Genomic DNA, 15,320 nt, shown 5'->3' with positions numbered 1-15,320 from the left:
GCCATTTTAAAGTTATTGACAGAAAACTTTTATGGGGTATAGTTCGTTTGCAGGAGCAATTACTCGGTCCAAAACGCACTATATCGCCAGTTTTTACCTTTAAAACATTAGTAAAATAACTAAATTATTCAAAAAGCACTAACTTTTTACAACGATAAGTTGTTTATTTTGTTATTAAAAAAGTAAACAATGTCTGCGAACTGAAACGAGAATATGCAAAATGGTGTACCGTGTTCTCACTCTAATTACATATATTTGGTAGCAGTGCTGTCATTTGCTAATTTTGGAGTGAAATATTTCGGAGTGATTTGGGAGGAAAAGTGAAGTGATTATCGTTCTGACTATTTTGAAACACAATTATGACCGTGGAGTTATGCTATTCAATTTATTTATTAGCTGATTGGTTAATCGATTATTTTTATACCCGAGCGCACTTGTGCACAAGGGTATATTAATTTTGTTCACATAACGGTTGTTTGTAACAGCCAAAACGAATCGAGATAGATATAGACAAATGTATACATAAATGCTCAGAATGAATAGAGAAGTCGATTAAGCCATGTCTGTCTGTCCGTCCGTCTGTCCGTCTGTCCGTCCGTCCGTGTACACGATAACTTGAGCAAAAATTGAGATATCTCAACGTATGTAGGTTTCCGTTAATCCAAGGTAGGTTGGTATTGAAAATGGGCGAAATCGGACAGTAACCACGCCCACTTCCCATATAACGGTAATTTCCAGAAATACGAAAACTGCGATATTTTAGTAACTACTGAAGATAATTCAATCAAAATTGATTCCAAACTTGGCACAGTTGTTGGCCTTGATACAGCATACTAAATGGCCGAAAATTTAAAAAATCGGACAATAACCACGCCCGCATCCCATATAACGGTAACTTAGAGAAATACAAAATCTTCGATAAATCAGTAAATATTAAAGCTAATTTATTCAAAATTGATGCTTGCAACAATCCTTTACCAAGAAATACGTTTATGGTAAAATTTTGGAAAATGGGCGTGGCACCGCCCACTTATGATCACATATATATATACCGTTCTACCAATTTGTACCAAAGTCGGTATTTTTATTGTCCTTGCCACATAAAAGCAAAACGTTGAAAATTATTGAAATCGGACTAAAATTACGGCCGCTTTTCAAATAACGGTAAATTTCAGAAATGCTTGAAACTGGAATACTTCGAAATTTAAGGACGCTAATTTACTCAAAATTGATACCCCCGGCTTACCATCTAGCGGTAGCTTTCGGAAAGGTGAAAAAACATATATTTAATACTTGCGCCGGGTATTTAATGTTCGGCTCCACCCGAACTTAGACTTTCTTACTTGTTTATATTAAAGTATTTCAATAAACAAGCACATGCACCGATTGCAAATATTTATTAGGCGTTCTTTTTAGCAGTATTTTGCGAAATTGAAAAAAAAGAATTGGTTTCCTATGTTCTTTGGTATGTGACTAATGGCCAGATCTACCGGCGCTTTTTGAGACGACGGCGTCGTTGCCGCCGATTATTTCTATCTATATCTATCGGCGTAGACCTCTAGTACACATCAACACAATATTATAATAAATTTTCTAAACATTGAACCTTCCGTGTTTAATTTTATAAGGAATTATTAGATAAAAATTGTAGGGAATTTCGTGGGGAAACATTTTTTAACGCGTAGGGAAAAGTGGGGATGTTATTTTTGTTGAGTGGGGATTTTCCAAAAAAGTATGTACCATCACTGCAAAGGGTGAGAAAATTGTATGTTCGTTTCCTAAAATTTCACACTGCTGTAAGGCAAAAAGGCACATTATCTGCCCTGTGAAGCTTTGTCAGGTTCAATCACAAGTTTCAATCAGTTTCCAAAAATTTATAAAATAATAAATAAAAATTTCTTTGAAATTGATGATTTATTTAACCAAAATCAAAAATATTTTGCTAAAATTTTTGTTAAGAAGTAAATGAGTACGGCAAGGTACCTTTTCGCAAAAAGCTAATAAAAAGGTGCCTAATAAAATAAATCCCCGATCTGGTATCGGTTATTTGGAAGAAGTCATTTAGATTTTAATTTTCATATGTATATTTGTAAAGCGCACAGAAATAAAGGGGTCTCATAATTATTTAGTAAATATTTAACGAAAATAACAATTATATTTTAGTTTTCATACACATTCAATTTTACAACAAAAAGGAAACATTTAAGTGAATCTGGTGATGACGTTGTTGCTGTGCATCTGGGGATGACTTTGTTGTTGTGAATCGATAATCGATTAATTTTATTTTAGTAGTTTCTTTCCCGTACGCAACGTGGGATCCCGCGGGTGCCCAAAACAGCCCAGAAATCATTCCCGTACTCAACAAAATGGGTAATAGAGAGCGAGAATTGGAAATTATTGGTTCGGTAGTGTCTTCTTCTTCCTGCCCGAAATAGTCCGGACTTTTTCTCCGGGTAAATATGGATAAAGTGTTAAAGTGCATATCAGCTGTTTTGTGTTTACATGTTGCCTGCATTTGCTTGGTGTTTTAAAGGAATAGTGAATGGCCTGTTGATGTATTTTCAATCTTTATATACCTAAAATCAAATTTGTGGAAAAAAATCAATTTCCAAGTGTTTGCATTTAAGTGGAAAAAACAAAAACAGCGTGAATCAACTGTTTCTCAAATTGTGGGCACGAAATGTGGTTTTTTGCGTTCCTAAACTTCTGGACTTTGTTGGAAACCAAATTTTTCTCTTATTCTCTAATTACCGCGTCCGGTCCGGATTGTTAGGGAAAGAACCTAGTGTTAATATCATTAACGTTAAGACATTGTGATTTTAAATAATATCAACAAAATTTTTGTGAAAATCACACTTACTTATATGTATGTATATAAAATACCTACCAGCAACAACCCTCATTATATAATAAATATAATAATAAACAAATTTCTGCATTTGGATCTAAGCAAATGTGGTGGAATATGGTCATTAGTTTATATAATTGATTCAGAGGTGTTTTTTTTTATATAGATTAAAAATGATCACAATGTTTAATTTCGCCAAAAACAAACCTTGGAAGGTACATAATTATTTAATAAATAATTTCTTTTAATAACTTGTTTTCATTTTGTTTCACCGGAACGAACCCGAAACCGAAACCGAAACAAATTTTGAAGAATGAAACCAAAACCGAAACCGAAACACTTGGCAAAACCGAAACCAAAACTGGAACGTTATCTTGAATCGGTTTTATTCCTTGTTTCTAATAGCGGTCGCTAAGGGCAAACCTCCGAGTGGGATTGGTTAAAAATTCGAAAATGATTGGAAAACGCATATTTTTTTCAAGCTCCAACTTCGATAATGAATGGGAAATAGGTTAGTATTCGATTCGAGAACCAGGCCATTCTCCAGCAAAACGGAATCTTCGTTATCCAATATATTTTCAATTTGTTATGAATTCGAAATCCAGCCCATTATCGAGTTGAAATTTTAATGAGAGAGAGCGATTGTGATGTATTTTGGCACGAATTTCCGTCATCCCTCGTCAAATTTGGTTTGGAAACAATAATAATATATTTCGAGCATGAGCTGGACTTCACTTTCTCCCTTTTTTTATGGTTCTCATTCTTTGAACGCATTTCGAGAGTATTTCCAATATACTGTGAACGTTAGAAAACTAAGGTTGGTTATGAGTTCGTTCTCAGATTGATATTCATATTGGATATCGGAGGTCATTTTCGAACGTTCGCCGCCACAATGTGTATTGGGTAAATTTAATAACAGATAGTTTTCGGCATTGGGTGTATGTATTTATGTACATATTTATATACTATGTGTGGTAGAAACCTTAGTACTGTTTGTACGTACCAACGCCACAAAGCTTAAATTATACCAGATATCTGCTTTTTGATCGGACGTTTTGGAAAGCAGAAGTGCCCGTTGAAAGCAAGGTAGTACCAGATCGATTTGTCCGCCATACAAGCAACATAAAGCAATATTGCAATAGAGCTCTGCTGAGTGAATTCCCAAAGAAAGGATCCGTCTGGTAGAATATATAAAAAATACATACATACATATACATATTCATATGCATGCATACTTACATACATTTGTTATATTTCAACGCTTACCGATAATACATAAGAGCCATCTCGGGATTTCCATCGTAAAAATGGTTCAATGCAATGGAAGCCAACGCCTCCACATTAATGGGATTGAGCTTGGTAATGAGACGATATATTTGCATGGCATCATCCTGCTTAGACATAGAATCGAATATTCGGCCCTGTTCGATGCGAAAAGTTACGTTGAAGGGATGCCGGTCGACAGCCATACCAATGAGCTCCAGCGCGCGATCAGGCTCACTCAGACGCTGGTACAAACGAGAAAGCAACAAAAAGGTGTCAGGATGTGGGAAAACCGCCAACGATTGAACCAGATAGGTCTCGGCCTTTCGTGGAAAGCGCATTACCAGCAAACATCTGCCTATTTGCTGATCCCACCACCAATCGACAGGCGCGCCCGAACGACCCGAACCCGAGGTGCGCTTTTGCTTATGGACTTCCATGACTGCCTCGCACAGAGAATACGCTTTTTGCACATCGGACTCGTGATAGTAGATAAATTGAAAAAGCGCCTTTATAAGCGCCTCGCGTTCAGCATATATAGTGGGATTTAGACGCGATGCCTGATAGAGTTTGGCGGTGATATCGCCCACAGTGTAGGCAGCAGCGGATGTAGCGCGAATGCGTGAAGCGGTGCCACATCTTGATGCCGGTCGGCTGGCGACAGAGGAGCCTGGCCGGGACGTAGCTGTACCGGGACGTTTCTATCGAAAACAAATACTATCCCTTAAAACACCCAAATCGAATGCTGTTTTGTTGTTTTGCTTACCATGCTCGACTTAGGTCTGATGCTTTTGTTGCTTTGTGCAGTCGCTGTGCGGCTACCTTGGCTCAACGGCAGATTACTTCGTGTTGTTGCAGATGTTTTTGAGCTGGCGCGCAGCGTGCTCGTACTTGGCCGTGGTATAAACGCGGTTTTAATTGAGGTACCTGGTCTGGCGGCTGTGGCGATTCGCTCTAACTCCACTTCCTCATTCTCTGTATTCGTACAAATAGATGTACATATGTATGTATGTATCGCGTATGGCCCAACGCAGAGGATGCATGAAAGCAAGATAGCAAATACAATGTTTAAGCCAAAAAACTACAAGAGATCGAAATAACAAACAAGAAGAAGAGAAAGAAGAAGAACTCATACCCGCATTTAGGCGAATGTAACATAATACACAAGCTGGTACACATGCAGCCAAGCTAGGGGCGGCATCAGGTCATGCAACGTGCAATAACCAAAATCCAGTACAACAAAAAAAGCAAGCACGGTCATAACAACAACAACAAAAACGAAAAGGCAAAGCATACTAAATTGTATATGAAACAAGTAATGAGTAACAAGATGAAAATAAAAATTCAGGGTGATTGAACACAATGGAATGCGAGAAGTGTGGCATGAGTATTTGGGCATTAAGCTGAAGCTGGATGAAGTTGGTGTGCGGCTGCGCAGCCGACGTGGCATGTTATGCCAGTGGAATGCAGCTGAAATATTACAGTGCAGCCAAAATCCGTTAAGCCACTCAAGCGCGGAATTTTTAGCTTTTCTGTAGATGGCTTAAAAGTGTTTTACAAACATATATATATACATAGATAGGTAAGGATGGATTGGAACATGAATAAACAGAATATGATGCACATGCCTCCCGCTCGTAAAATGTTTTGTTGTTTACGACACCCACTACATTTTTTGCCTCAAATGCGGATCGACTTGAAAATATCGTCGCTGGAATAATGAAATAGTGTAACATGAAAAGTATAGTTTTGAGAAAAACGAATTGAAAGTTTTTATAAACCATTACAAACCATACAAATACAATTTCGTTTTTCGGGAATAAATTAGTGAGCCAAAGAGATATTTAAGAAAACTAAAGATTTTTCTAATAGATTAAAGGATTGTCTATCCAATGGTGCAATTATCGAATAATGGTGTATGTGGCATTTACACTGTTTCTTTATTCGAGCGACGATATTTACCTACCAAAAAATCTATAAATATTAATAGATTTGCGATCAAGTCAAACTGCACACCCAAATTCATAAAAAATAAAGAAGACTTCAACTGCTTTATAAATGGAAAATTTTTATGAAAAGGTCACTTAATAAAGCTGTTCAAAGGCAGATTCAGCGTTCTGATTATGATTTTTTCTTCCATGTGGTTGTTTTGTGTTTCTCCCTCTAGGAGAAGAAATGTTTTGAATTTAAACTATGAATCCGAATTAAAGTTATTTTTTTATGAATAAGGGCAATAGTCTAAGCAATTGTAAGCTTCAGTCATGTGCATAGGAGTTGTTTAAGTTTTAAGCCCGCGGCCTTCGAACAGCTGTACTACTGCCGTCAAAAGAGTTAGTAGAGTGGTTGGAGGCGTATTGTCAAAAGTGCGCCGAAAATCTGGTAAATAGAAACGGCAGTCTAAAAATCTCTCGTCATTCCCATCCTTCTCTATGGCACTGAATCAGCAAAGTCTAAAAAAGATCAGAAGGTTTCGAGAGTACTATTCTACGCAGGACCTATTGTCCTGTTTGCATGGAACATGTTTACCGATGAAGATGGGGTGAAGAACCTTACGAGCTTCAGAGTGACATCGACATAGGCAAACGCATAAAAATATGTACTACAATTGCGCTCGCTTAGACATGTACGAGGCACGCGCAGAAAGTAAGTGTGCTGGGGCTCTGATGGCCATAGCAAATTTTGTTTTGACAAAGGTAGTCTGCCTGTCGCACGACAATGGCAGACCTCGATCGAAGAGACTCCTGGACTCATATGGATGGGACGTTTTGAATCACCACGAATTCCCCTGACTTGGGCGAAGGAGCTGGTGGGAGAGTTTTTCGAGGTACATATTAAAAAATGTATCCCCGCCTGCATCGAAAGGGATCACGACTATTTGGAAAAATAAATTACACACATACATACGCATGTACAAATGTAGACTTGTAATTTTTTAAAATACACAAATTGAGTAAACTTACATATCAACGAACATTTTTTCTAGACCTGCACAATTATTGGTGTCATACTACTATAACGCCGTAGACATAACATTGACCGTAAGCATCTATTGAGTTTTCGCGTTTCGGCATAACCGTAAGCAGCTGTGATGTATTTGACAAAGTTATAGCTACGCCGTTATTGTTATGCCACCTCTAACTGATTCTTAAGTTAGATGATTTTCTTGTGAAAATCGTCACCGGTGGATACAAGAACACAATGGAAGGATAAAGTTCAGAAGAAACTGTCTGCATTTGGCATGAGTATTTGGTGGATATTTGGTCTCGGGCCAAACCGAATAATTTTTGTAGATACAAATAAGAAGAGTTATCGGCTTGGAAACACGGTAGTGGTCTGGGAAATTGTATGACTGCTCGATCTCCAGCTTCGAGCAGAATCTCCCACCCCTCAGCCATTTTGGATCTCTGTTAGGAAATTGAAGGTGTGGCACCTGGGCTCTAGCCCCTACTTTCAAACCTCCTCTTGTTTTATTACAATTTATGGACTTTTATTGCAATTAGAGAAGCGTAGGTTGCTGTGGCTCTGTAGGCGGCATATTTTTTCTCTGCAGCTTCCTGACACTCCTCATCTTACCACTTGTTCTTTCGGGCTCGCTGAAATCCCACTACCTTTTCGGCGGGGAACTTAATGAGCGGGAAATGTGGTTCCTCTGCGCGCATATGTCGGTTGGTTGAAGAGTTCTCTCTGTGAGCTGGTGTGAGGTTGGTTGGTTGGTTTAAGTGGATTGTCCCTCTGGTGTCGCAGCTGCGACAGAGCCTATTGAAGGGCAGTCCTATCCTTTCGGCATGTACCCCAACGGGCCAGTGCCCTGTGCACACTGCAGTAAGTTTGTAGGCATTTGTTTTGCTCATTAAGAGAGCTTTGGTTTTGAGTGGGTCGTAGGACACCCAGAACGGCCGGGAAATTCTATAGGATCTTGTGCAGTTCCACCTCTGCCTGGCCTTTGAATGATAAATTGCGGTAATTTTTGTCTTAATCTCCCTGAGCGAGGCGCCCATGTCCACCGCGTGGGACACATCCAGTGCGGAGCCGCTCCTTGCTAGTTCGTCCGCTGCCTCGTTTCCGTAGATGCCCCTATGTCCCGGGACCCATATTAGGGTAATTTCGTATTGATCAGAAATATAGGCCAGCTCTCTGCTACATTCATCCACTAGCTGAGATCTATCAGAGTTAGAGGAAAGTGCCTGAATAGCCGCTTGGCTATCCGAGAGGATGTTCACTTGCGTTCTCGCGGGTACATTGTCTTTGATGTACCTTACTGCCTCCTTAATAGCAAACGTTTCGGCCTGGAAAACGCTTGTATAGTCTGGTAGGCGGAGGATAATTTTAGGTTATATTGCTCAATGAAGACCCCAGTACCAACCCCGCATTGCATCTTCGACCCATCCGTAAAGACAGTTAAGCCCTGCAAGTACCCTTCCTGGTTCCAGTCACTGCGGCTTGGGAATTTCGTACGGGGTTTATGGTGAACCCAGGTCTTCGACAGGATATAGTCAATGGGCAGCGCTTTAATTTCAGACGGTATTGCGTCTAGGATGGAACCGTGCGCGAACGGTCTTTCCTTCCAGAGCTGGTGTGAGAGTCGAGTAGCGGATGCATTGGCTGCCAGTTGTGATTGGAGCTTTTTGACGATAAACTTTCCTTGCATATTTGGGCTGCACAGAGGCGGGTGCGTATCGTGGCTGCAACAAGATAGTGGTCCGAGCTGATGTTTGGGCCTCGGGGTGTACGTGAGTCCAAAATACTCGGAGCGCGCCTTCCGTCTATCACAACATGATCGATTTGTTTTCTCGTTTTTCGATCCGAAGACAGCCGCGTAGCTTGATGGATCTTTTTATGCTTAAGCCTAGTACTGAATACTACCATGTTTCGGGTCCCGGCGAAGTCGATCGGCCTCAGTCCGTTGTCGGACGTTTCGTCATGGAGACTGAATTCTCCGACGGTGGTTCCACAGATCCCTTCCTTGCCCAACCTGGTATTGAAGTCGGCAAGCACGATTTTGATATCATGGCGGGGTCAGCGCTCGAACGTGCGCTCCAAGCGCTTATAGAAGCGATCCTTGGATGCCTCATCGTTTTCTTCCTTGGGGGCATGGGCGCAGATGAGCGAAATGTTGTAGAATCTCGCTTTGATGATTGTGGCTAGACGCTCGTCCACCGGGGTGAACGAAAGTACTTGGCGATGGAGTCTCTCTCCCACCACAAAACCAACACCGAATTTGCGTTCCTTAACATGGCAGCTGTAGTGGATGTCTCAAGGCCCCGGACATTGCTTGCCTTTCCCCGTCCAACTCATTTCTTGAATGGCGATGATGTCAGCTTTTGTCCTTACGAGGACATCAACCAGCCAGGCAGAGGCAACTTCCCCATTAACGTTCCGGACATTCCAGGTGCATGCCCTCAAATCGTAGTCCTTTAAACGTTTGGCGTGGTCGTCGTCATAAGGGGGGTCTCAACCGAGGCTTTACTTTGCTTTTTCACTGGAAGGGTTTTTGCGTGGCGAATCTCAAACCCAGCGCACAACCCATTGCTGGGACGGGGGTGGCTTCGTAACCAAATACACGTTTATATAGCGAGCCGGATCTCCAAGACAGAGACCCGCATGCAGCCGCACCTACTGGTGAACAGACGCTACAGACTGCATATCAAGACTACATCAAGAAAATATATTCTTGATTATTTTCAAATTATATTTTCTTAAATTTTTGTGATAATAAGAATTTGTTTTCCAAGTTCAAAAACAAGTCTCGATTTTCTAGTTTCTGCTTTGGTTTAATAAAAAATTCTCTGCGTGTACTCAGATGGTGGATTTAAAATCTGAGACTCAGTTCAAGCAAGAGGTCTTCTACGTTCTGTTGTACTACCCTATTCAGCCGTAGTCCTCAATTCGGCAGTACTTGGCCAAAGACAAAGAAACGGCGTTGCAAACATACAAGGCCGTCCGGTTCTAAATTATGCAGCGCCTGTGTGCTCGCCGGGGACAATTGGTTCGCAGTGGATGAAACTACAGACATGCCACAATACAATACCCCGGACCACCAGAGGATGCCTTCTGATGTCGCCCGAACATCACATCCACAGTGAAGCCGAAATTCTTCCAGTAAGGTGCTACAGTTGTCAGTACAGTTTACAAACTCCAGTCAAGTGAATGCCGTCATCAGTGCCAATCACCACCTGTGAACGAGAGTGAGGTTCAACTGCCACGAGATACCCGCGTAACTCTGGCTCAACTCGCCTCCCAACATCGAAAATGAGTGTCCAGCATGTGGAGATTCCCCCCTTGACACCAACCACCTCTTCACATGCTCACTCAATCCAACTCAACTAACATCCCCCCTCTCCCTCTGGTTCTACCTCATCGAAATATCAAATCTCCTGGACCTACCGTTAGTTGGGCCTGCAGACAATTACGGGCTAAGCTCAAGTAGCACAAAAGTCAAATATACACCAAAATATTTTGTGTATTTTTTACATCGGCGTGATATACATTTTCAATATAAAAAATATGCCATTTCTAAGCGCAGTTTTTGAACAGTTTATTTCGATTCAGTGTAAAGGTTATACCGCTTTTTCGTGCATTATTTACACCTACCGTAAATTTGTTTTACTGATTTTCGGCATATATATTATGCTAGTGGTATACAAGTTTTCTTATTTCTAAAACATAATATAAACTCCGTTGGTGTAAAATACGTATTGGTATTGGCTCAAATCATACACCATAATGGTAAAGAATTTACACCATATTCTAGCATAAATATATTTTCATGAGTGTGAAGAGTACAAAACGATTCGAGGAATAAAATTTACTACTAATCAAATTTAAAATTAACTCAGACATAAAATTTACACCGAAGCTCTTTTTTAATCTGCGCGACTTGGAATTCTTTTTATAAATCTCAGCATTCCTTTTCGTAATATGCAGGCAAGAAAATCGCGAATATATATGAATGTGAGTTCCTAATTTAAAAACGAGGTACATTCTGTCGAGTGAATTTCGGTACTACCCCGTCTAAAACTCGAGCGCCTCAAAAATTATAAGGATTTGAAGATTTTTAAATAAATCTGGGAAAACTTATATTTTGAAAGCAATGAATTTTTCGCCATTATTAAATTTTTAAGAGATGCGCTGTTTAAAAAAGGTTCGACAAATAAAGTGGCATAGTTGAGCCAATGTACATAATGAAATTGTTAAATTAGTTAAATAATAGTCATACAGCTTTAATATGGCGTCCAGCTGAGTTTCAGTATTAGGCTAAGTTTACAACCTAACGTATTAGCGTAGCGAGAATACATACAAATCGCTTCTAACCAACATTTACACAGTCTTTAGTGTTTATCGCTGTGCAAGCAAATAAAAATTATGCAGTTTGCTAAAAAAAGCTTTTCTCATACTTAAAGCCCAAATAAATAAAAAATATACATATGTACATATTTATACATATAATAAATTAAACATCTCTTCTACTGCTATTATATGCAATACAATATGCTTAAGTTTCGGTATAAATTGTCAAAGGGTTGTGGAAACAAAAAAAATATATTAGGGGAATCCCTACGTAGCAATGTATCACACGTTTTGTTGCTTTCCCAACAACAAAATATGTGCTAGATTGGTACGTAGCAACTTTAAATCTAAAATGCTACTCATCGTAAACTTCCCTATTATAAAAAATTAGTCGTGTATAATTTTGCTGCAATTTAAACATTAGCTACTTTTTAATCGCCAGCGATTATGCTGGCGAAGAAGTTTCTTTGGATTGAGCGATTTCCATTGCATCGCGTAACGTTATTACTCTAGGTTGTGAACTTAGCCTTACTTTTATAATACTTTGAAAATATGGTCGTCGTTGAAAACTTACACCGATTCTTGAGTTTGGTACAAAAATATTTACCAAGCCAAGAACGGTGTATTTATTTTGCCCTAGACACAATTCAGTTCGAGAATTTGGTATAAAAAATGTTTCTTGCCAAATGAAGACAGTTGACAGAAGTTTAAGCGCCTACCACACGTCCATTATTCGAACGCAAACGCGAACGTATACATTTCAACATGTTTTGTTAACGTTCGCGTACGAAAAGAAGAAATCAAATCAGCGTTCGCCTATGTTATGTAGAAAAAATTCTCGCTGTTGTTCGTACTCATATATACTATGCAACTTATAGCTGCATTTGTGAAGGCATGATGTTGAATCATTAGTACCCAAACAAACTTTAAGCGTGTAGGGGTGCCTTATTGATGCATATTTCACCACTGGTGTATTAAATATACCAACCAGTGTTACCACTCGACAATATTTTTAGGAACAAAAAATCCTACCAAATCAGTTTCCAAACTACCAATTTTTTTTAATCATCAGATATTAGTATTTTATTTCGTTTCTGATTTTACTTCAAGCAAAAGTATGAATCTTTGAGATTAATTCAATTTTACAACATTTATATTTTATATTTGGTAACAAAAAAGATGTATTACTGTGCTCACGCAATTTTATTTTTATTTATTTGTTTTCATTTAACCATGATGCAATAAAATTACGGAATAATAATAATATCCCAACGGTTTTTACCCTCCATTCCCGCCCATCCGCACGAGGGGCGCAGTCCGCATGACGTACGGAACCAATATTTTAAATTTTTGTGCCGAGTCACGATAGGCAGGAGTTTGTTAAGTGTCGAGATCTAAAACTGTTCAGCTACAGAACTAAATTCATCAGCTGATTTTATGTATTTATGTCAATAATTCACTTATTGAGAGAGGAGAGTATCGCTTTCTTAATGCTGAAAAGCGGATCTGATATATCAAACGTGCTGGAATGAGAGTTAAAATCCTGGCATAAGCAACGGAGTGGGTCGTGCAATTCAAAATTGGTTTTACAAGCTTTAAGAAATATGGGACAAAAGTGTCTTGATACGCGTGACGGAACATTAAAGCTTACATCAGCCAGAAGAGACGGACTTGAAATTGAGCCTGTCAGTAATTTAACCATAAAAATTATACCAAGCATTTCCCTGCGACTGGCAAGTGTAGGAAGGTTAATAAGTTTTAAGCGACTCGTATAAGGTGGAAGACTATATTGAGAATCCCATCGGAAATTTCTTAAAGCAAAAAGTAGGAATTGTTTTTGAATTGATTCTATCTTGTCTGAGTAAATTTGATACCTTGGATTCCAAACCACCGAGCCGTATTCCAGAATCGGCCTAACTAATGTTGTAAACAGGGTTTTAGTGATATACGGGTCACTAAATTCTTTTGACCATCGTTTCACAAATGCAAGTACACCTTTAGCCTTGTTGACTGTCACATTAATGTGAAGATTAAAATTAAGCTTAGGATCCATTGTGATACCAAGGTCCACAAAATTGTATACCTGTTCCAGGTTATGGTTACCTATTATATAAGAAACTGGCAGAACAGCTCTTCGCGAGAAGCACATTACTTTACATTTCTTAAGATTTAGAGGCATAAGATTTACTTTACACCAGTAAGCCATGCTGTTTAAGTCTGATTGTAGCAAAGACCTTTCTTCAATTGAAACGTACGATTTATAAAGTTTTACATCATCTGCATACATTAAAATTTTGGAGAATTTTATATCTGTAGAAATATCGTTTATAAAAGCAAGAACAGAATCGGGCCTAGGTGGCTACCCTGAGGGACTCCTGAAGTAACATCAATGACGTCAGAGATAGTATTTTTAAACAATACCCTTTGTGATCTATCATAGAGGTATGAAGAGAAAATTAGGTGGAAGACCAAGAAGATCAAGTTTATAGATGAGCAACGAGTGGCACACTTTGTCAAATGCTTTACTGAAATCAGTATATATAACATCAACAGTTTTGCTCTCACTAAATGCTTTTGAGATATAGGATGTTAATTCAAGTAAATTTGTAGAAGTTGATTTGCCCTTGCAAAATCCATGTTGACTGTATGAAATGCTTGAAGTGATAGAATGCGTCAACCGATTTGTTATAATTGCTTCAAATAATTTAGGAATTGCAGAAAGCTTAGCTATGCCCCGGTAGTTCTCCACTGAAGACCTGCTACCGCTTTTATGTAAGGGGGTTATGAACGATTCCTTCCATACAGTTGGAAAAACGCCCTCTTTAAGAGACAAATTAAATAAGGCTGTTAACGGCTCATAGAGATAATCAGCACAATTTCTAAGAAAACAAGTGGGGATCTGGTCAGGACCATAACTAAAAGACTGCTTTAAGGACTTCAGGTAAACTAAAACATCATCGGGAGATATTATAGGGTTATGTATTGAGTTAATTGGACTTAGTTTAAAAGGATAGTCAAAGTATGCTTGGGAGTTAGTGGAATAATTGGATTTAAAAAAACTGAGCGAACATGTTAGAAATTGTTTGATTATCACCAGAGACGGTATTTTGATACTTCATGGCGGAAGGAAACCCACGTACATTTCGCTTGGAGTTTACGAAATCATAAAATGATTTGGGGTTATATATTATACGTCGTTTGATTTTACACAAGTAATCTTTATAACACTTTTTGTTTAATTCAAAGAACTTGTGACGCAAAAGTGAGTATTTTACATAGTATGAGTGTAAGCCGGTTTTTTTGTGTAATCTAAAATAACGTGACTTTCTGTTTTTCAAGTTTCTCAGTTCTTTAGTGAACCATAGCTGTGTTTGTTCTACAGGAACACACATGCGTTTAGGCACATACTTTTCAAATAATCTATGTACAGTAAAATTAAAATGTGCAACGCTTTGCTCAACTTTTTCTTTGTATATAGGCCACGACAATTTAGACAATTCATTATTCAGTCAGCAACATAATCTTAATATTTCGGTACGACTTTTAGGCCATTTTAGCACGCTTTCAGTACGCTTTTCTACTTTCACATCACCATTGTATTACCGCCATTCGACAAAATTTATTTAAAATTTTTACAAATGTTCTAATAAACGAATACTATGCAACAACAGCTCAATGCATTTTTGACATTTCGAATAGGATTTATTTTCTATTATAACTTCAAAACTTTGATAGGATTGCAAAACATCTTTAAAATTTGGAATCGGAAATCCAAAACGATGAGAAATCAATTTCGAACGAAACCAGAACAGCCCTGAAATGAAACTACCAATTTATCAAAACGGCAACACTGATAGCAGCTCTACTTGTGGTATTGTGGCGAATACTGCGGCAACACAAAGCGAACAACGAGAAATAGGCA

At 38.7% G+C, this 15,320-nt stretch overlaps 1 protein-coding gene across 1 annotated transcript in view; it reads right to left on the bottom strand.

Annotated features, from left to right (window-relative positions):
- LOC118740403 (tetratricopeptide repeat protein 8) overlaps positions 1–15,320 on the bottom strand; it is a 76,927-nt gene that overhangs the window by 56,917 nt on the left and 4,690 nt on the right. The window contains exons 2-4 of the mRNA XM_036471925.1: positions 4,878–5,086; positions 4,115–4,812; positions 3,852–4,026 (exon numbers count right to left, since the gene is read on the bottom strand). Coding sequence (XP_036327818.1) covers positions 3,852–4,026; positions 4,115–4,812; positions 4,878–5,086 — 1,082 coding nt within the window. The remainder of the gene's footprint in view (positions 1–3,851; positions 4,027–4,114; positions 4,813–4,877; positions 5,087–15,320) is intronic.

Source organism: Rhagoletis pomonella, unplaced genomic scaffold, assembly GCF_013731165.1.
Source record: "Rhagoletis pomonella isolate Grant_MI unplaced genomic scaffold, Rhpom_1.0 Rhpom_scaffold_00006, whole genome shotgun sequence".
Taxonomy (NCBI): domain Eukaryota; kingdom Metazoa; phylum Arthropoda; class Insecta; order Diptera; family Tephritidae; genus Rhagoletis; species Rhagoletis pomonella.
This window is presented reverse-complemented; position numbering and strand designations above follow the sequence as displayed.